At 38.1% G+C, this 16,272-nt stretch overlaps 1 protein-coding gene across 6 annotated transcripts in view; it reads right to left on the minus strand.

Moving 5' to 3' along the window:
• LOC136879228 (serine/threonine-protein kinase dyf-5) overlaps window positions 1-16,272 on the minus strand; it is a 243,609-nt gene that overhangs the window by 52,239 nt on the left and 175,098 nt on the right. For all 6 annotated transcript variants that reach the window (XM_068228783.1, XM_067153032.2, XM_068228780.1 and 3 more), the window contains exon 8: window positions 10,092-10,400. In XM_068228783.1, the coding sequence (XP_068084884.1) occupies window positions 10,092-10,400 (309 nt within the window). The remainder of the gene's footprint in view (window positions 1-10,091; window positions 10,401-16,272) is intronic.

Raw genomic sequence — 16,272 nt, forward strand, 5'->3', positions numbered from 1 at the left:
CCTTTCCCAATGAAATCACTGAACACAAATTCCACCCACCCGTAAAAAATCTCACAAATACGACTTTTAACGAAATGGAAACTGTTATCTTGAGCAAGGGACCCAAGCACAATTGGGGTAACACATCAACTTTCCAGAACATTACAACTACTATCACCGAAATAGAAAACGCCATACAGAAAATCCCACATGAGCTACGAGACGAAGTCAGATATGATATTAAAAAAAGGCTCCCACAATATATCGACAAAATTCACAGTAACTCTCAAAATAATAACTCAACCAATAAAGTACACATAAACAAACTCAAAGATAAGATAAAACAGAATAATCTACTGATAACGAAAGCCGACAAGGGCAATACCACAGTTATTATCGACAAAGACCAATACATATTAAAAACCAAAGAATGTTTTCAAGATAACACTTTCCTCATCAAACGTAAAGACCCGACTAATAACATACAAAGGAACCTCAAAACCTTATTAAAAAATACACACTTTCTTTTAACAGAAGTAGAATCCTCTAAACTTATAGCAATGAATCCTCAAATACCCACTGCTAAAGCTTATCCCAAAATACATAAAGAACATATTCCAATGAGACCTATTATTAACTACAGAGCAAGCCCAACCTATAAACTTTCGCAATTTATTCAACGATTTCTCAAAAAGCACTACGTATTCTTAGCTAATAAAACAGTACGGAACTCAATAGATTTTTATAATAGGACAAAAGGATTAAAGATTGAACCATATCACAAACTCGCATCATTTGACATAATAAACATGTACCTGAACATTCCCACAAAACGAACAATAGAAATCATTGAATCTAACCTAAAAAGTCATAGCAATCTAAGCACTTTGGAAATAGAACATACATTATCATTATAGACTGTTATGCCTTTCAGCGTTCAGTCTGCAAGCCTCTGAGAATTTACTAAATGTCGCCACAATCCTCGATTTGCAACTAGTGTTGTGGCCTCATTTAGTTCTATACCTCTTATCTTTAAATCGTTAGAAACCGAGTCTAACCATCGTCGTATTGGTCTCCCTCTACTTCTCTTACCCTCCATAGCAGAGTCCATTATTCTCCTAGGTAACCTATCCTCCTCCATTCGCCTCACATGACCCCACCACCGAAGCCGGTTTATGCGTACAGCTTCATCCATCGAGTTCATTCCTAAATTAGCCTTTATCTCCTCATTCCGAGTTCCCTCCTGCCATTGTTCCCACCTGTTTGTACCAGCAATCATTCTTGCTACTTTCATGTCTGTTACTTCTAACTTATGAATCAGATATCCTGAGTCCACCCAGCTTTCGCTCCCATAAAGCAAAGTTGGTCTGAAAACAGACTGATGTAAAGATAGTTTCCTCTGGGAGCTGACTTCCTTCTTACAGAATACTGCTGATCGCAACTGCGAGCTCACTGCATTAGCTTTACTACAGCTTGATTCAATCTCACTTACTATATTACCATCCTGGGAAAACACACAACCTAAATACTTGAAATTATCGACCTGTTCTAGCTTTCTATCACCAATCTGACATTCATTTCTGTTGAATTTCTTACTTACTGACATCAATTTAGTCTTCGAGAGGCTAATTTTCATACCATACTCATTGCACCTATTTTCAAGTTCCAAGATATTAGACTGCAGGCTTTCGGCACAGTCTGCCATTAAGACCAAGTCGTCAGCATAGGCCAAACTGCTTACTACATTTCCACCTAACTGAATCCCTCCCTGCCATTTTATACCTTTCAGCATATGATCCATGTAAACTACAAACAGCAAAAGTGAAAGATTACAGCCTTGTCTAACTCCTGTAAGTACCCTGAACCAAGAACTCATTCTACCATCAATTCTCACTGAAGCCCAATTGTCAACATAAATGCCTTTGATTGATTTTAATAATCTACCTTTAATTCCATAGTCCCCCAGTATGGCGAACATCTTTTCCCTCAGTACCCTGTCATATGCTTTCTCTAGATCTACGAAACATAAACACAACTGCCTATTCCTCTCGTAGCATTTTTCAATTACCTGGCGCATACTGAAAATCTGATCCTGACAGCCTCTCTGTGGTCTGAAACCACACTGGTTTTGATCCAACTTCCTCTCAACGACTGATCGCACCCTCCCTTCCAAGATGCCAGTGAATACTTTGCCTGGTATACTAATCAATGAGATACCTCGATAGTTGTTGCAATCCTTCCTGTTCCTTTGCTTATAGATAGGTGCAATTACTGCTTTTGTCCAATCTGAAGGTACCTTACCGACACTCCACGCTAATTTTACTACTCTATGAAGCTATTTCATCCCTGCCTTCCCACTGTACTTCACCATTTCAGGTCTAATTTCATCTATTCCTGTTGCCTTATGACAATGGAGTTTATTTACTATACTTTCCACTTCCTCGAGCATAATTTCACCAACATCATTTTCCTCCTCCCCATGAGCTTGGCTGTTTGCAACATCACCATGATGATTTCCTTTTACATTGAGAAGATGTTCAAAATATTCCCTCCACCTCTCCAGTGATTCCCTGGGATCTATTATGAGTTCACCTGAATTCCTGAAAACACTGTTCTTTTCCTGTTTCCCTCCCTTCCTAAGATTCTTTATTACTGTCCAGAAAGGTTTCCCTGCTGCTTGACCTAGCCTTTCCAGGTTATTACCAAAATCTTCCCATGACTTCTTTTTGGATTCAACAACTATTTGTTTTGCTCTGTTTCTTTCATCTACATACCAATCCCTGTCTGCCTCGGCCCTTGTTTGGAGCCATTTCTGATAAGCCTTCTTTTTACGTTTACAGGCTGCTCTCACTTCATCATTCCACCAAGATGTTCGCCTTTTCCCATCTTAACACACAGTTGTTCCTAGGCATTCCCTTGCTGTTTCTACTACAGCATCCCTGTATGCCACCCATTCACTTTCTATATCCTGAACCTGCTTACAGTCTACTGTTCAAAACTTCTCACTAATCATATCCATGTACTTCTGTCTACTTTCCTCGTCCTGGAGATTTTCTACCCTTATTCGTTTGCAGACAGATTTCACTTTCTCTACCCTAGGTCTAGAGATACTTAATTCACTACAGATCAGATAGTGGTCTGTATCATCGAAAAATCCCCGAAAAACTCGTACATTCCGAAAAGATTTCCTGAATTCAAAGTCTGTTAAGATATAGTCTATTATGGATCTGGTACCTCTAGCCTCCCATGTGTAGCGGTGAATAGCCTTATGCTTGAAGAATGTATTCGTAACAGCTAAACTCATACTAGCACAGAAGTCCAGCAAACGCTTCCCATTTCCATTAGCTTCCATATCTTCCCCACATTTACCAATCACCCTTTCGTATCCTTCAGTTCTATTCCCAACTCTCGCATTGAAATCGCCCATTAGCACTATTCTATCCTTGCTGTTGACCCTGACCACGATGTCACTCAATGCTTCATAAAACTTGTCAACTTCATCCTCATCTGCACCCTCACATGGTGAATACACGGACACAATTCTTGTCCTAATTCCTCCCACTGACAAATCTACCCACATCATTCGCTCATTTACGTGCCTAACAGAAACTATGTTGCGTGCAATGGTATTCCTGATAAAGAGCCCCACCCCAGACTCTGCCCTTCCCTTTCTAACATCCGTCAAATACACTTTATAATCTACTATCTCTTCCTCATTATCTCCCCTTACCCGAATATCACTTACTCCTAGCACATCCAAATGCATCCTCTTTGCTGACTCAGCCAGTTCTACCTTCTTTCTTCCATAAGCCCCATTAATATTGATAGCTCCCCATCGAATTCCATTTCGTTCGCCAAGTTGTTTCCAAGGAGTCCCTCGCCTGTCAAATGGGAGTGGGACTCCATTACTCCCATAAGTCCGAGGCTTGCTTAAAGTGTTCTGAGCTCCGTAAATTCATGAAGCAGGATGCTGCCCTACTTGCACATAGTCCAAGTGAGGATCTCTCCTCTAACGGGTTATGGACCACCGGTGAATTGTATAGTCCTAGCCGCCTGAGCACAAGGAGGGCCACGACTCAGAATATGTCCGAGATGCCCACTCCCATTCCATAGCAACTGGTATCCCGACTCTCAGAACCACTTACTAGGCCACTCAGCCGTTGCCCATGGTTCACGAACTAGGATGTGACTACAGTAACCCACAAACATGAACCATTCAAAATAGACCATATATTTTTTTGGTGTAGATTTGTTGGTGACATTTTTATCATCCTCGACAATAGGTCCACAAATGAAACTGATATATTAGATAAACTCAATACAATAGATTCCCATATAAAATTTACCATGGAAACCGAAAACAATCGCAAACTGAACTACCTGGACATAACGACAACTAGACAAGATGACCACCTTTCTTACAGAATATACAGAAAACCCACGCATACCTCAAATACAATTAAAATGGATTCCGTTCACCCCAACATACACAAAAGAGCAGCCTACTATAGCATGATACACAGAGCATTCAATATACTGTTAACAAAAGAAGATCTAAACAAAGAATTACAATTAATTCATGACATAGCTAAAAACAATGGATTCAAGAAAGAAATGGTTAACAAAATCATTCACAAAATAAAATCCCAACCCAAAACCAAACTAACAAAAGTAGACAAATCGAAGAAAGATTATGCACTATTCACTTTCAATAATGTACACATATACCCCATAACTAACATTTAAAAAAAACATAACCTAAGAATAGCATTCAGAACTACACACAATAGTACCATCATACACAACGTCAGGACAATCAACAGCAACAACAAATACAACCACTCAGGGGTATACCGTATCAAATGTAATAACTGCGAGACAAGCTATATCGGATGTACCGGTAGAAACTTCCTAACCCGATATAACGAACACATAAACGCGGTGAAAAACAATCATTTTTCCTCAATAGGACAACATGTCGCAGACTATAAACACAGTTTTACAAACATCGATAACGATATGCAAATCCTAAACATAAACCCCAAAGGCCCCCTGCTCAACATAACAGAAGAATTTTACATCACTCTAGATCAGTACACCAATCCAAAAAATGAATAAATGAAATCACAGAAAAAACTAACATCATCTTCAATACAGTTATCCCTGCCCTAAAAAACTCTTACCTTAAGTTAATTGATAAACAGAACGTGACACGGAACAGAAAAACACCAAACAACACACCCAGCTCCAGCTCCACCTCTACCCCCACAACAACAATTCTCCCTACCCCTCCTTCCCTTCCCCTCACACAGCTAGTATGTTTTTTTTTTTTTTTTTGCTAGGGGCTTTACGTCGCGCCGACACAGATAGGTCTTATGGCGACGATGGGATAGGAAAGGCCTAGGAGTTGGAAGGAAGTGGCCGTGGCCTTAATTAAGGTACAGCCCCAGCATTTGCCTGGTGTGAAAATGGGAAACCACGGAAAACCATTTTCAGGGCTGCCGATAGTGGGATTCGAACCTACTATCTCCCGGATGCAAGCTCACAGCCGCGCGCCTCTACGCGCACGGCCAACTCGCCCGGTCAGCTAGTATGAACCCAAGAAGAACACGAAGTAGTACATTACAAGCTCGCACGTCAAACACAACTCAGCTACACCAACAACAGTAAGTACATATTCCAATTCACACACATAACCCTTAGACATTCCTCCAACACGATATCACGTATAACTCAATCTTATCTTCCACAGATAAACATAACATCATTGCACAGCTACAAATGGGAAAGGAGCCACTACTTTGAACCCAATGTCATCCAAATTTACGGACGCCACAGGACAACATGAATTGGTTTCAATAAAAAGGCAACACACACAGCAGAGCTGAACATATTTTAGTTGAATTTCATCCATACATTTGGCACTTTTTTTAAATTGAAAGTGTTTTATCCCACATATACACATGAAGACAAAATCTTTTACCCATGCAATTTTACAAACTCCAAGAATAGCAGCTGAAGTGTACAACTGTAAATAAGACTTAAATACGGAAGTTAGTCGATGTATTGACCAACAAGCAAGAACGAATGTTCATATGCATGAAGTGCTTTTATATATTATATTTATCTATAAGTTAGTTTAAGTAAAGACATATTTTATACACTAATTTTAAGACCTTCAACATAATATTTTAGACATACAGTTGCAATATTGTACAGAATGACATATACGCCAGTTCACGCTAAGACTTGCCCCATTTGTATGTGACTAAATGTACATCATCATCATATAGCATTCCTTTAACAACACAATCTTAATCAAAGCTTCATTATATAAATATGTATGTATGGTTCAGCTGAAGATGACCTTGTATATGAGGTCGAAACCGGTCCTGTAGCTTAATATATGCAATAAATAAGTATTGATTGGTGGAAATCCTCTCCTATTTTTAATTGTGCTTTCTCAGTGTCCAAAAATATTAGAAATAAAGGCTTGTTCTTCTCCCAGTATTCCATTAGCATCCTAATTGCAAATATAAGGTCTGTAGTTGACCTTCCTGGTCTGAAACCATACTGCTCTTCTTCCAAAATTGGTTCAACAATATCTCTGATTCTGGTCTCTATTATTTTTTCCAATATTTTCAGGACATGAGACAGTAGTGTGATACCACGGTAATTAGTACATTTTCGTCGGCTTCCTTTCTTGAACAGAGGTACAATGATGCCCATCTTCCAGTCCTCAGGAATAGTATTTTCCTTCCATATCTTGTTGAGCAGTCTGTATAGCCATTGGATTCCTGGAATTCCCGCTGCTTTCAGCATATCCGCACTTAGTTCATCTATGCCCACTGCCTTTCCTTTCTTCATGCTCTTGCGCGCATTTTCAACCTCAAGCCATGTAATTGGTGGTTCAGTTGTGGTTTCTCGACTTAGCTCTCCTCTATCCGTTATGTTTTCTGTATCTCCATTCAGCAGCATTTTGAAATAGATCTTGAGTTCTTGTTTAATTTCTCCCTCTTCTTGTGCCAGAGTTCCATCATCACGCTCTATTGCTTTTATGGTCTCTTCGCTTGTTTTTCACTACTTTGTATAGCAATTTCATATTTCCTCTACTGTCCTCTTCCAGTTTGTCTGCAAACTCATTCCATTTCTTCTTTTTTCCTTCCCTTCTTTACAGCAAGTTTCTTGTTCCTGTATACTCTTTGAAGTCTCTGTATTTCTTGTTCATTTCGTTCTTGTCCCTGTTTTTGTTTTTCCTCGTCCAGTGCCTTCTTTATTTGGTTTCTTTCTTTCACTGCTGTTTTCACTCTATCATTCCATCATGGTGTCTCCTTTTTTCTTTTGATAGAACTTGTAACTCCACATAGGTTTTTGGCTTCTCCCACAGAGGTGTCTTTGAAGGCCTTCCACTCTTCATCAACGCTGGTTACTTCACCCTTCGGCAAACTCTGTTGAATCCTTAGTTTGTATTCTTCCTTTATTTGGACTTCCTGCAACTTCCAAGTTTTAACCCTTGGTTTTTTCATAATAATTTTCTGCATTTCATTAGTCTTATGTTTGAAGTCTACTACCAACAATCTGTTGTCACTGTCCATGCTTTCACTAGGGATGACCTTTACATCTGTGATGTACCTGCCACCATCTTTATTTGTGATTACGTAGTCAATCAATGTTCTATACTGGCCATCCCAACTGTACCTTGTTATTCTGTGACTGTCTCTTTTTTTTGAAGAATGTATTTTTGATTACAAGATTTGGTGAAACTATGCTTGGAAAAAGACATGAAAATACTTAAAATCATAAACAAAGGCCCCCTCTTAAACACTACTGAAAATTGCTTTATTCACCTTGATCAATACTTCAACCCTAATTTCAATTTAAACGACATTTCTGAAAAACCCAATATCCTTTTCGACTTCCTAATTCTTCTTCTCAAAAATTCTAAATTTCAAAACCCCAATTCTATTTTCTATGCCTTACAAAGTTCCTACCCACGTTTTCTACCTCCAATAACCCACCCTCCTAACCCACTCTAAACTACCCCTCCTTCATCTCTCTATCTTATTCTTCCTCAACAACATTTAACTTTAATTTCTTTCATTCTTCTCTTATTCCACTATTCCTCTTCCTCTATTAATTTATTCTATCTTTTCTTTTAAAAAAAAATCCACCTTCATTTCGGTTCTTCTCATTCATACTCAACTCCTGCCTTGTGCCGATTTCGACTACTTCAATCAAGACCTGAATTTTTTACGTTTTAAAAAATTGCGCACTGTGCATATACGTTTTCATTTGTTTCCGGTATTGCGCTTTTTACTATATTTTTTTCTCTTCACAATGTTTTTTCACGTCAACTGTTCTAAGAATTCTATAGGAGCACAATTACTTATTCAATTATATTGAATTGTATTATATTTATCTATATACTTACTTTCCCGAGACCAAGGAAAATTACTGGATCGTCAAGCTATTCTCCATTTTACTTTGGGCATTTGAAACCACAGTGCCTGATATTGAATGTGTCGCGCTGATCACCGGGAGCTGGCAAGTTGCTTCAATGGATCTACTCATCTTCAACTCCTGCACGATTATGGATCTTCGTACGTGTTCGATTGTGATGTGACCTTATGCCTGACAGTATTTAAAAACTGGCTCACTTAACCGTTCTCCGCTATTCATAACATTGTGGGACTTTGCCTAGTGCTGCGTGTGCTATGCTACCGCTCAGAGAATTGCGCACTGTTTTCTTTTGAGTGATTTGCATTTTACTTCTTCTAAGTTTTACAGTGTCTACCCCCATTTCATTTTTATATCGCCTCTTCTACTGATCTTATGCATTGTTTTTCATCTTAATCGGCTGACGATGACCTGGACTAGGGTCGAAACCAGTACCATTTCTACCTATTATTAAACGGGAATGTAATTCACTACATTTCTTATTCTTTTGTATTGAATAGGTTGAATCTCTTTATCAATTATTTCAATTTCAAGTAGAATTGTCGAAGAAATGCGCTCTGTCTCCTTCCAACTGTTGTGAACACACTGTGTTTTACGATTTCCATGGATTCTCTAAACAATACCACCAGAACACGATGCTAAGATGGTCCTTTATGCAAGTTCGCCGCCGATCGCTTTTCCAGTACAGTACTTCCCCAAATTACCGGTACCACAATGACGAGACGTTAACAACAAGATCTGTACGTATGAGGTAGCTGTCCTTTTGTGAGATACAGTTTCTTGAAAAACGTGTGATCGAGGATTTAGCGTTGATGGGACTGAAATTCTGGACAGTTATCCGGGAAATTGTTTCTTCGAGGAACGGATAATACGGGATTTTTACAACGTGACTTAATTAGGATGCTCGCAGGACCAGGTAATTTGAACGAATAGTACGGGAAAACGTAGTTTCCAGGAACGTATAATCGAGGTTCTATTGTATTGAATTAGGAGGATACACTCAATTTTTTACCTTTGTAAAGTAAAAACTAAAGATTCACATGGAAGAACTGTTATTCTGGCTTCAAATTCAATTTCAATAACGACACAAACATCACACGTTTAACAATACCAATCATATCAAGGAATGAGTTATCGACTATCGTGGACTTTCCTTCAACCCATGCAAACAATCAATTGTACTGAAGTGGAGTGATTATCGAATATTAACGTTTCAAACTTTTGTCTGCGAAGTTGTAAAATGACACTGTCCATCCATAAAACCATAAAATGTTGCAATTTCCGTAAATTTTACGGATAAACCGAAAAAGTTGGCAGGTATGCAATTGCCATGCTCGAATGGAGAGTGAATGGAAGGAAACCAAGAGGTAGGCCAAGGAGAAGACGAATGAACAAAGTGAAGGTAGGAGTGGAGAGTAGAGTGCCGAGAGTATTATCAAGTGGTAGAACAGACAAAAATGTTACCATACTCAGCAGGGAGTGGAAGAAGAAAATTACAGCTTAAAGTGTTATGGACAAGACCTGCTTTGTTCCCAAGGTATGCATCACAACACTTAAGCTGGGAGAGAGTTAAAGAAGGACACGAGACTTTGCTACTAATGTTTTCTTCTTCTGTCTCCACTTCAGAAAGGATCACTTGGCATTGTGATACTTACCCTGTGATATCAGCAATATCTTCAGTTACTTCATTCTGATTTATCCTGTTGTTCTTCGCTTCCTTCTGAGGGATGATATTGTTCACTCGATTATTAGTATTTACACTGTACAAAAGAGCAGAGTTCCTCGTCGGTTGCTGACTGGCACTTTTCTTGTTACTGTTGTCACTAACACCATAACTATAAACAATGGCAGATGGTTGCACTTTCGGCCCAAAACTCTGAGCTACCACAGGGTTGGCTTTCGTTCTTCCCACACCATCTTGTTGCGCAGGTCCCAACTTCTGACCAACTTGAAAATATGGATACCTGAAACAATAAAAAGAGTAATTATTCACAGTAAGTTCATGTAATACTATGAATCTAGCATTATTTATTTAGCTAAGCAGCAGACCAGGCAAACAAAATGAAGTTCCTCTGTTCTTGTCAATAAAAGATAAGAAATGAAGATGTAAAACAGCAACTTGGATTAAAAATTGGTCAGACCAAAACACTAGTACTGAAGAGACTGCAGTGGTACGGTCATATGAAGAGAATCACTGCAAATAGGACTTCAAAACCATAGGTAAGAGACCTCACAATGTTTAGGACAAACATATTTTCAAAGACTTTGAAAGTAATGAGTGAACTGTCATTCTGTAATACAGTAACAACTGTCAACAGACAGAACATAGCAGGAGAGCCTTGTGTATAGCTGCACACGGCTTGCTGGATCGAAGAATCAATTCTTTTCACTCCCGTTAAGTGCCTTTTCCTAAAACAAAAATAAAATATGTTCCTGTATTTTTAAAGGACTTTCCAAATACCAAGTTTCACGTCTGTAACACGTTAAGTTTTTGACATACACTGTTGATATACCGGTACTCATTTTAAAAATTCATCCACTTTTCCAATTCTTTTCACCCCCTTAAGTAGACTTTTCGAAAACAATAAATACGCGTTTCTTTATTTTTAAAGGAGATTCAAAATACCAACTTTCACATCTGTAACATTTTCAGTTTCTAACATATAAGTATCCTCATAAACAGAATTCGACTCCTACTTTACATATTTTCACCTCCCCCGCCACCACCTGAAGTCAATTTTCCGAAAACAAAGAAAATACATGCTCCTCTATTTTTAAAGAAGATTCCAAATATCAATTATCACGTCTATAACATCTTTAGTGTTTTAGATATAAGTATAATCATACAAATAGATCGACTAATTTTTAAATTTTTAAACCAACAATCCTTAAGTAATTTTCTAAAAACGAAGGAATACGTGTTTCTTTATTTTTAAAGGAGATTCCAAATAGCAATTTTCACATTTATAACATCCTTAGTTTTTGAAGTATAAGTACCCGTATACAAAGAATTAAACTAATTTTTCAATTCATTCACCCCCTTACGTGGGTTTTACATAAACAAAAGAATACGTGTTTCTTTACTTTGAAAGAAGATCCAAATACAAATTTTCATGCCTGTAACATCTTGAGCTTTTGAGATATAAGTATCCTCATAAAAAGAATTCAACTCCTTTCACCCCCCCTCCAAAAAGCGTGTTTCTTTTATCTATAAAGGAGCTTCTAAATACCAATTATCATGACTGTAACATCCTCAATTTTTGAGATATATGTATCCTCATAAAAATAATTCAACTCCTTTTCTCACCCAGACCCCCAAGTTGACTTTCCCCCAAAAATGCATGATTCCTTATACAGTAAAACCTAGTGATGTGCGCGAATGACGCCTGGAATCGCGAGAATCGGTTCCTACGACTCCGCGGTCGCACTCAATGTCGCATGCGAGGAATCGGTTCCCGATGACGTCACGAGAGTGTTCCGGTCGCACTCAATAGAGTGAGTCTTCCGTATATAAGTGGAGTAAATTCGAACGTGTAATATTTACTATTTCTTTTGTATACAATGAAATGTGTAACTGGTTGTCGTGAATGAATTATGCCACATAATGAAATAACAATTTACCCTGCTAGTCTGGAAATCACATTACACATTTCGACACTGGGTGTAGCAATCGGCATTGTTATTATGCTCATACTGTATTTTCCTAATGTGGTTTTCAATTATCGCTAGTATAAACGTATAAAATATGTGGAATTAAGTCACATTTTTAATAAGCATACAACTTGTTTCCTAACATACTGGCTTCCGTTGCATTTAATTTGCAATGAACATACCGTACCACTGTCGGGTTCACTGGCTGAATGGTCAGCGCCGAGGCCTTCGGTTCAGAGGGTCCCGGGTTCTATTCCCGGCAGGGTGGGGGATTTTAATCGCCTCCAATTAGTTCTTTTGGCCCAGGGACTGGGTGTTTGTGTTTGTCCCAACATTTTCCTCTTCATATTCAGACAGCACACTACACTACCATCCACCGCAGGAACACGCAATAGTGATTATATCCCTCCACATAGGGTTGGCGTCACGAAAGGCATCCGGTTGTAAAACAGGGCCAAATCAACATGCGCGATACAGTTCGCACCCGCGACCCCATAGGTGTGGGAAAAGTTGTAGAAAAATAAGAACATTTCATACTACTACTAAATATTATTATGAGAAACTCTCAGAATTACTATTTTTCTTTTCATCACTGCTTAACATTAGTTAAGGTTGTCTCCTTAGTACAATTGTATTTTGTAGAAAGAGTACTGTTATATTATGTCATAATCCCTGTACAAGTTTTGATTTAATACAATTTGAATAGTTTCAAACAGAGGATCATAGTTTCTGATGAAACTACAGTCGCGTTAGAGTATATAACTCCAGGAAACTACAATAAAAGCAGGCATGGCTTGTAAACAGACCTGGTTATAAACCAAAACGAACTCACATTACAGAACACATTCGTGCTGCACGTGTTTACGTATCTGCATCATAGATGGTACCCGATTCCCCAGGCATATGGAATCGATTCTTCGCGATTCCAGTCGCAACCCATCACTAGTAAAACCTCGTTAATTCGAAGTCGTTGGGACTAAAAAATCGGACTTCGAATTACGTGATTTCGAATTAACCGCCAATTCGCAATTCAGAAGTACCAACCCTTGCCGCATTACGAAATATTCTAAGGCCCGTTACTGCATGCAGTTAACCTTGGTTCACAGTTTATATCTTTCAAATGCCATGACAAAAGAACTATTTCCAAAATGTATCCAAAAAGGTGCATTTACAGTATTCAAATAATGCACTTGCATATCTCACTGGCAAATATAACCTCACGCAACGAAAGAAAGAAAAAAAAAGAAAAAAGCACGATTCAAAGACGAGGAGAAATCTATGCTGGCTCCCATGTGCAAGTGCTTTATTTATTGGATTACTATACTGTATGCATTTTAGATGCCTTGTATTTACACAGAAAGTACCCGATGCCCTTAAAATCAAACTTTCCTATGACTCTATCCTTGTACGATTTCCCGCCATGGCACTTCTCTCGTACTTCAGAATTGTAAACACTTGCCGCGTCACAAAGTATTCTAAGACCCATTACTACATGCAATCACCTCGTTTCACAGTTTAAACCTTTCCAATGCCATGGAAAAACAATTTCCGAAATGTATCCAACAAGGTGCATTTACAATGTTCAAATAATGCACTTGGATAAATCACTGACGAACATAACCTCACGCAAAAAAAAAAAAAAAAAAAAAAAAAAATCACACAATTCAAAGACGAGGATAAATTATGCCGATTCCCCTGTGCAAATGCATTATTTTTTGGATATCTGTACTGTTTGCATTTTTAGATGCTTTGTACTGGGATGGAAAGTACCCGACGCCCTTAAAACAAGTACAAGCTTATCATGGTTAAGTTTATTAACAGGGATAAAGTTTCTCGCTTCCATGTGCATTGCAATGGCAACGCACTACAATGACCCCCATCCCCGACCCTTATACGATTCTCCGGCTGGCACTTTCTCCTTTAAAACCATAAGACCGTTTGGGCTCGCATTAAAATAAAGCAATGCTGTTTCATCGGCAATGACAGTATTGTTCGGTGCCTACGAATTTATTATATGAGCCACGCTTTTTTTGTCAACTGTCGGCATCGCCAGTGTTCGCACATTCTGTTTTCCCGCACACTGCCCGTTGCGTGATATTACGGCGTTCCTTAAAAGGTTGAATACAAAATAATTCCGATTTCATTCAACTTGGCAATCATGAAGCGCACTGTAGACCCACCGAAGTGAGTGTAAGTGCAGAAAGCTACCCCTCCACGTTCCGGAACACGCGTTCTATAATGACGCGGATAAATTTCGAGTTGGAATTTCTCTGTAACATACTATTGTTTTAAAATGTAAAGGCAGTTTCGAATTAAAAGTCTGAATTTCGGTAATGGGGCTGACATTGTACTTCGAATTACGAATTATCCGTATTTCGAATTAAACAATTTAAACAACATGCAAAACTGTTATCTCATGTTTCCGGGAACGAGAGCTTCTTCGAATTACGTGGGATTTTGAATTAACCGATTTCGAATTATCGAGGTTCTACTGTATGTAAAGGGGATTCCAAATACCAATTTTCACGTCTGTAACATCTTTAGTTTTTTGGGGGGGATATAAGTATTCTCATACAAATAATAAACATCGAAAGTAATGATAAAGTATGCAAGGTGAGAATCAGGAAAGGAGTAAGACAGGGGTGTTCCTTATCACCATTTCTATTTAATCTGTACATTGAAGAGGCCATGACAATTTTTAAATCCAAAACACCTGGCATTAAAATAAATGGAACAACTGTACACTGTATTAGATTTGCCGACGATATTGCACTTCTGGCTGACAATGAGAAGAACATGCAGATCATGCTCAACAAATTAACATCCATCTTAAAAGATTTCCAACTTAACATTAATGTAAATAAAACTAATGTTATGGTTGTAAGCAAATCTAATATGAAGCCAGAGGCACAGCTCAGAATTGAAAATATTTTAATAAAACAGGTGCACAAGTTCTGCTACTTAGGATCAGTTATTACCGATGACAACAGATGCACTGTGGAAATAAAAAGAAGGATTTCCCTGTGTAAGAAAGCCTTTGAGGAGAAGAAGCAGCTCTTAACTAATAAATCCTTAAATACTGAACAAAAGAAATTATTTATCAAAACGTTCATTTGGAGTGTGCTGCTATACGGCTGTGAAGGATGGACTCTCTTGAAGGAGGACGTGAAACGACTAGAGGCAGTGGAAATGTGGCTATGGAGGAAGATGACAAGAACTAGCTGGATTGAGAAGAAAACTAATGAAGCAGTGCTTAGAGAAATAAACACCCAGAGACATTTAATAACAACAATAAAAAGGAGAAAAGCATCAGTTTTCGGTCATATTCTCCGGCATAATAACTTCATAAAGAACTTGTTCGAAGGCAAGGTGATGGGAAAGAAAGGCAGAGGGAAACCACGGAAGAAGATCATTGAAGAGGTAGTTGAGATGATGGGATGCCAAGGTTATGGAGAGATGAAAAGGATCACAGAGAGAAGAGATCAATGGTTGCAGCGACAAGGCGAAGCCTTTAGATACAAATAATTAAATTAAATTTTTAAATTCTTTTGCCCCCTTAAGTTGGTTTTCCGGAAACAAAATAATTTGTATTTCTTTATTTAAAAGGAGATTCCAAATATCAATTTTCACGTCTCCAATTTCTTTAGTTCTTGAGATATAAGTATCCTTATACAAAGAATTCCAACAATTTTTTCAATTCTTTCAACACCCACCCCCAACCCCCGTTAAGTGGATTTTTTAAAACAAAGAAATATATAATGGGAACAAAATGATAGAGTCCACCTATTCAATACAAAACAAAGTTATATGGTTAATTATAACATTTAATTAGTAATGAGACCGGTTTCAATGTGTTTTTTGCATCATCTTCAGCCATAAACTTGAAAACAGACAATAACATGCAGTACATAAGGTTATAAAACATGCATAATAAATGTGAGTGTACACAAATCTTATGGCTAATTGGTAGAGATTAACATGATTAAAAGATAAAACGGAAACATTTCCTTATAACACTAGCTTAAAAGTTTTCTTTGCTGAAAATATAGCACCATTTCCTTTTTAGGTAAATAAGGCCTTAATATGAAGTGAAAGTCCTCTTGATGAGAGTTCACCGAGACTTGTAATGTAAAATAATAATGTTGAGAGCTTCAGTCGAAAACCATTTTCAAAGCACTGAGTGAA

The sequence above is a fragment of the Anabrus simplex genome, chromosome 8, assembly GCF_040414725.1.
Source record: "Anabrus simplex isolate iqAnaSimp1 chromosome 8, ASM4041472v1, whole genome shotgun sequence".
NCBI classification, from domain to species: Eukaryota; Metazoa; Arthropoda; class Insecta; order Orthoptera; family Tettigoniidae; genus Anabrus; species Anabrus simplex.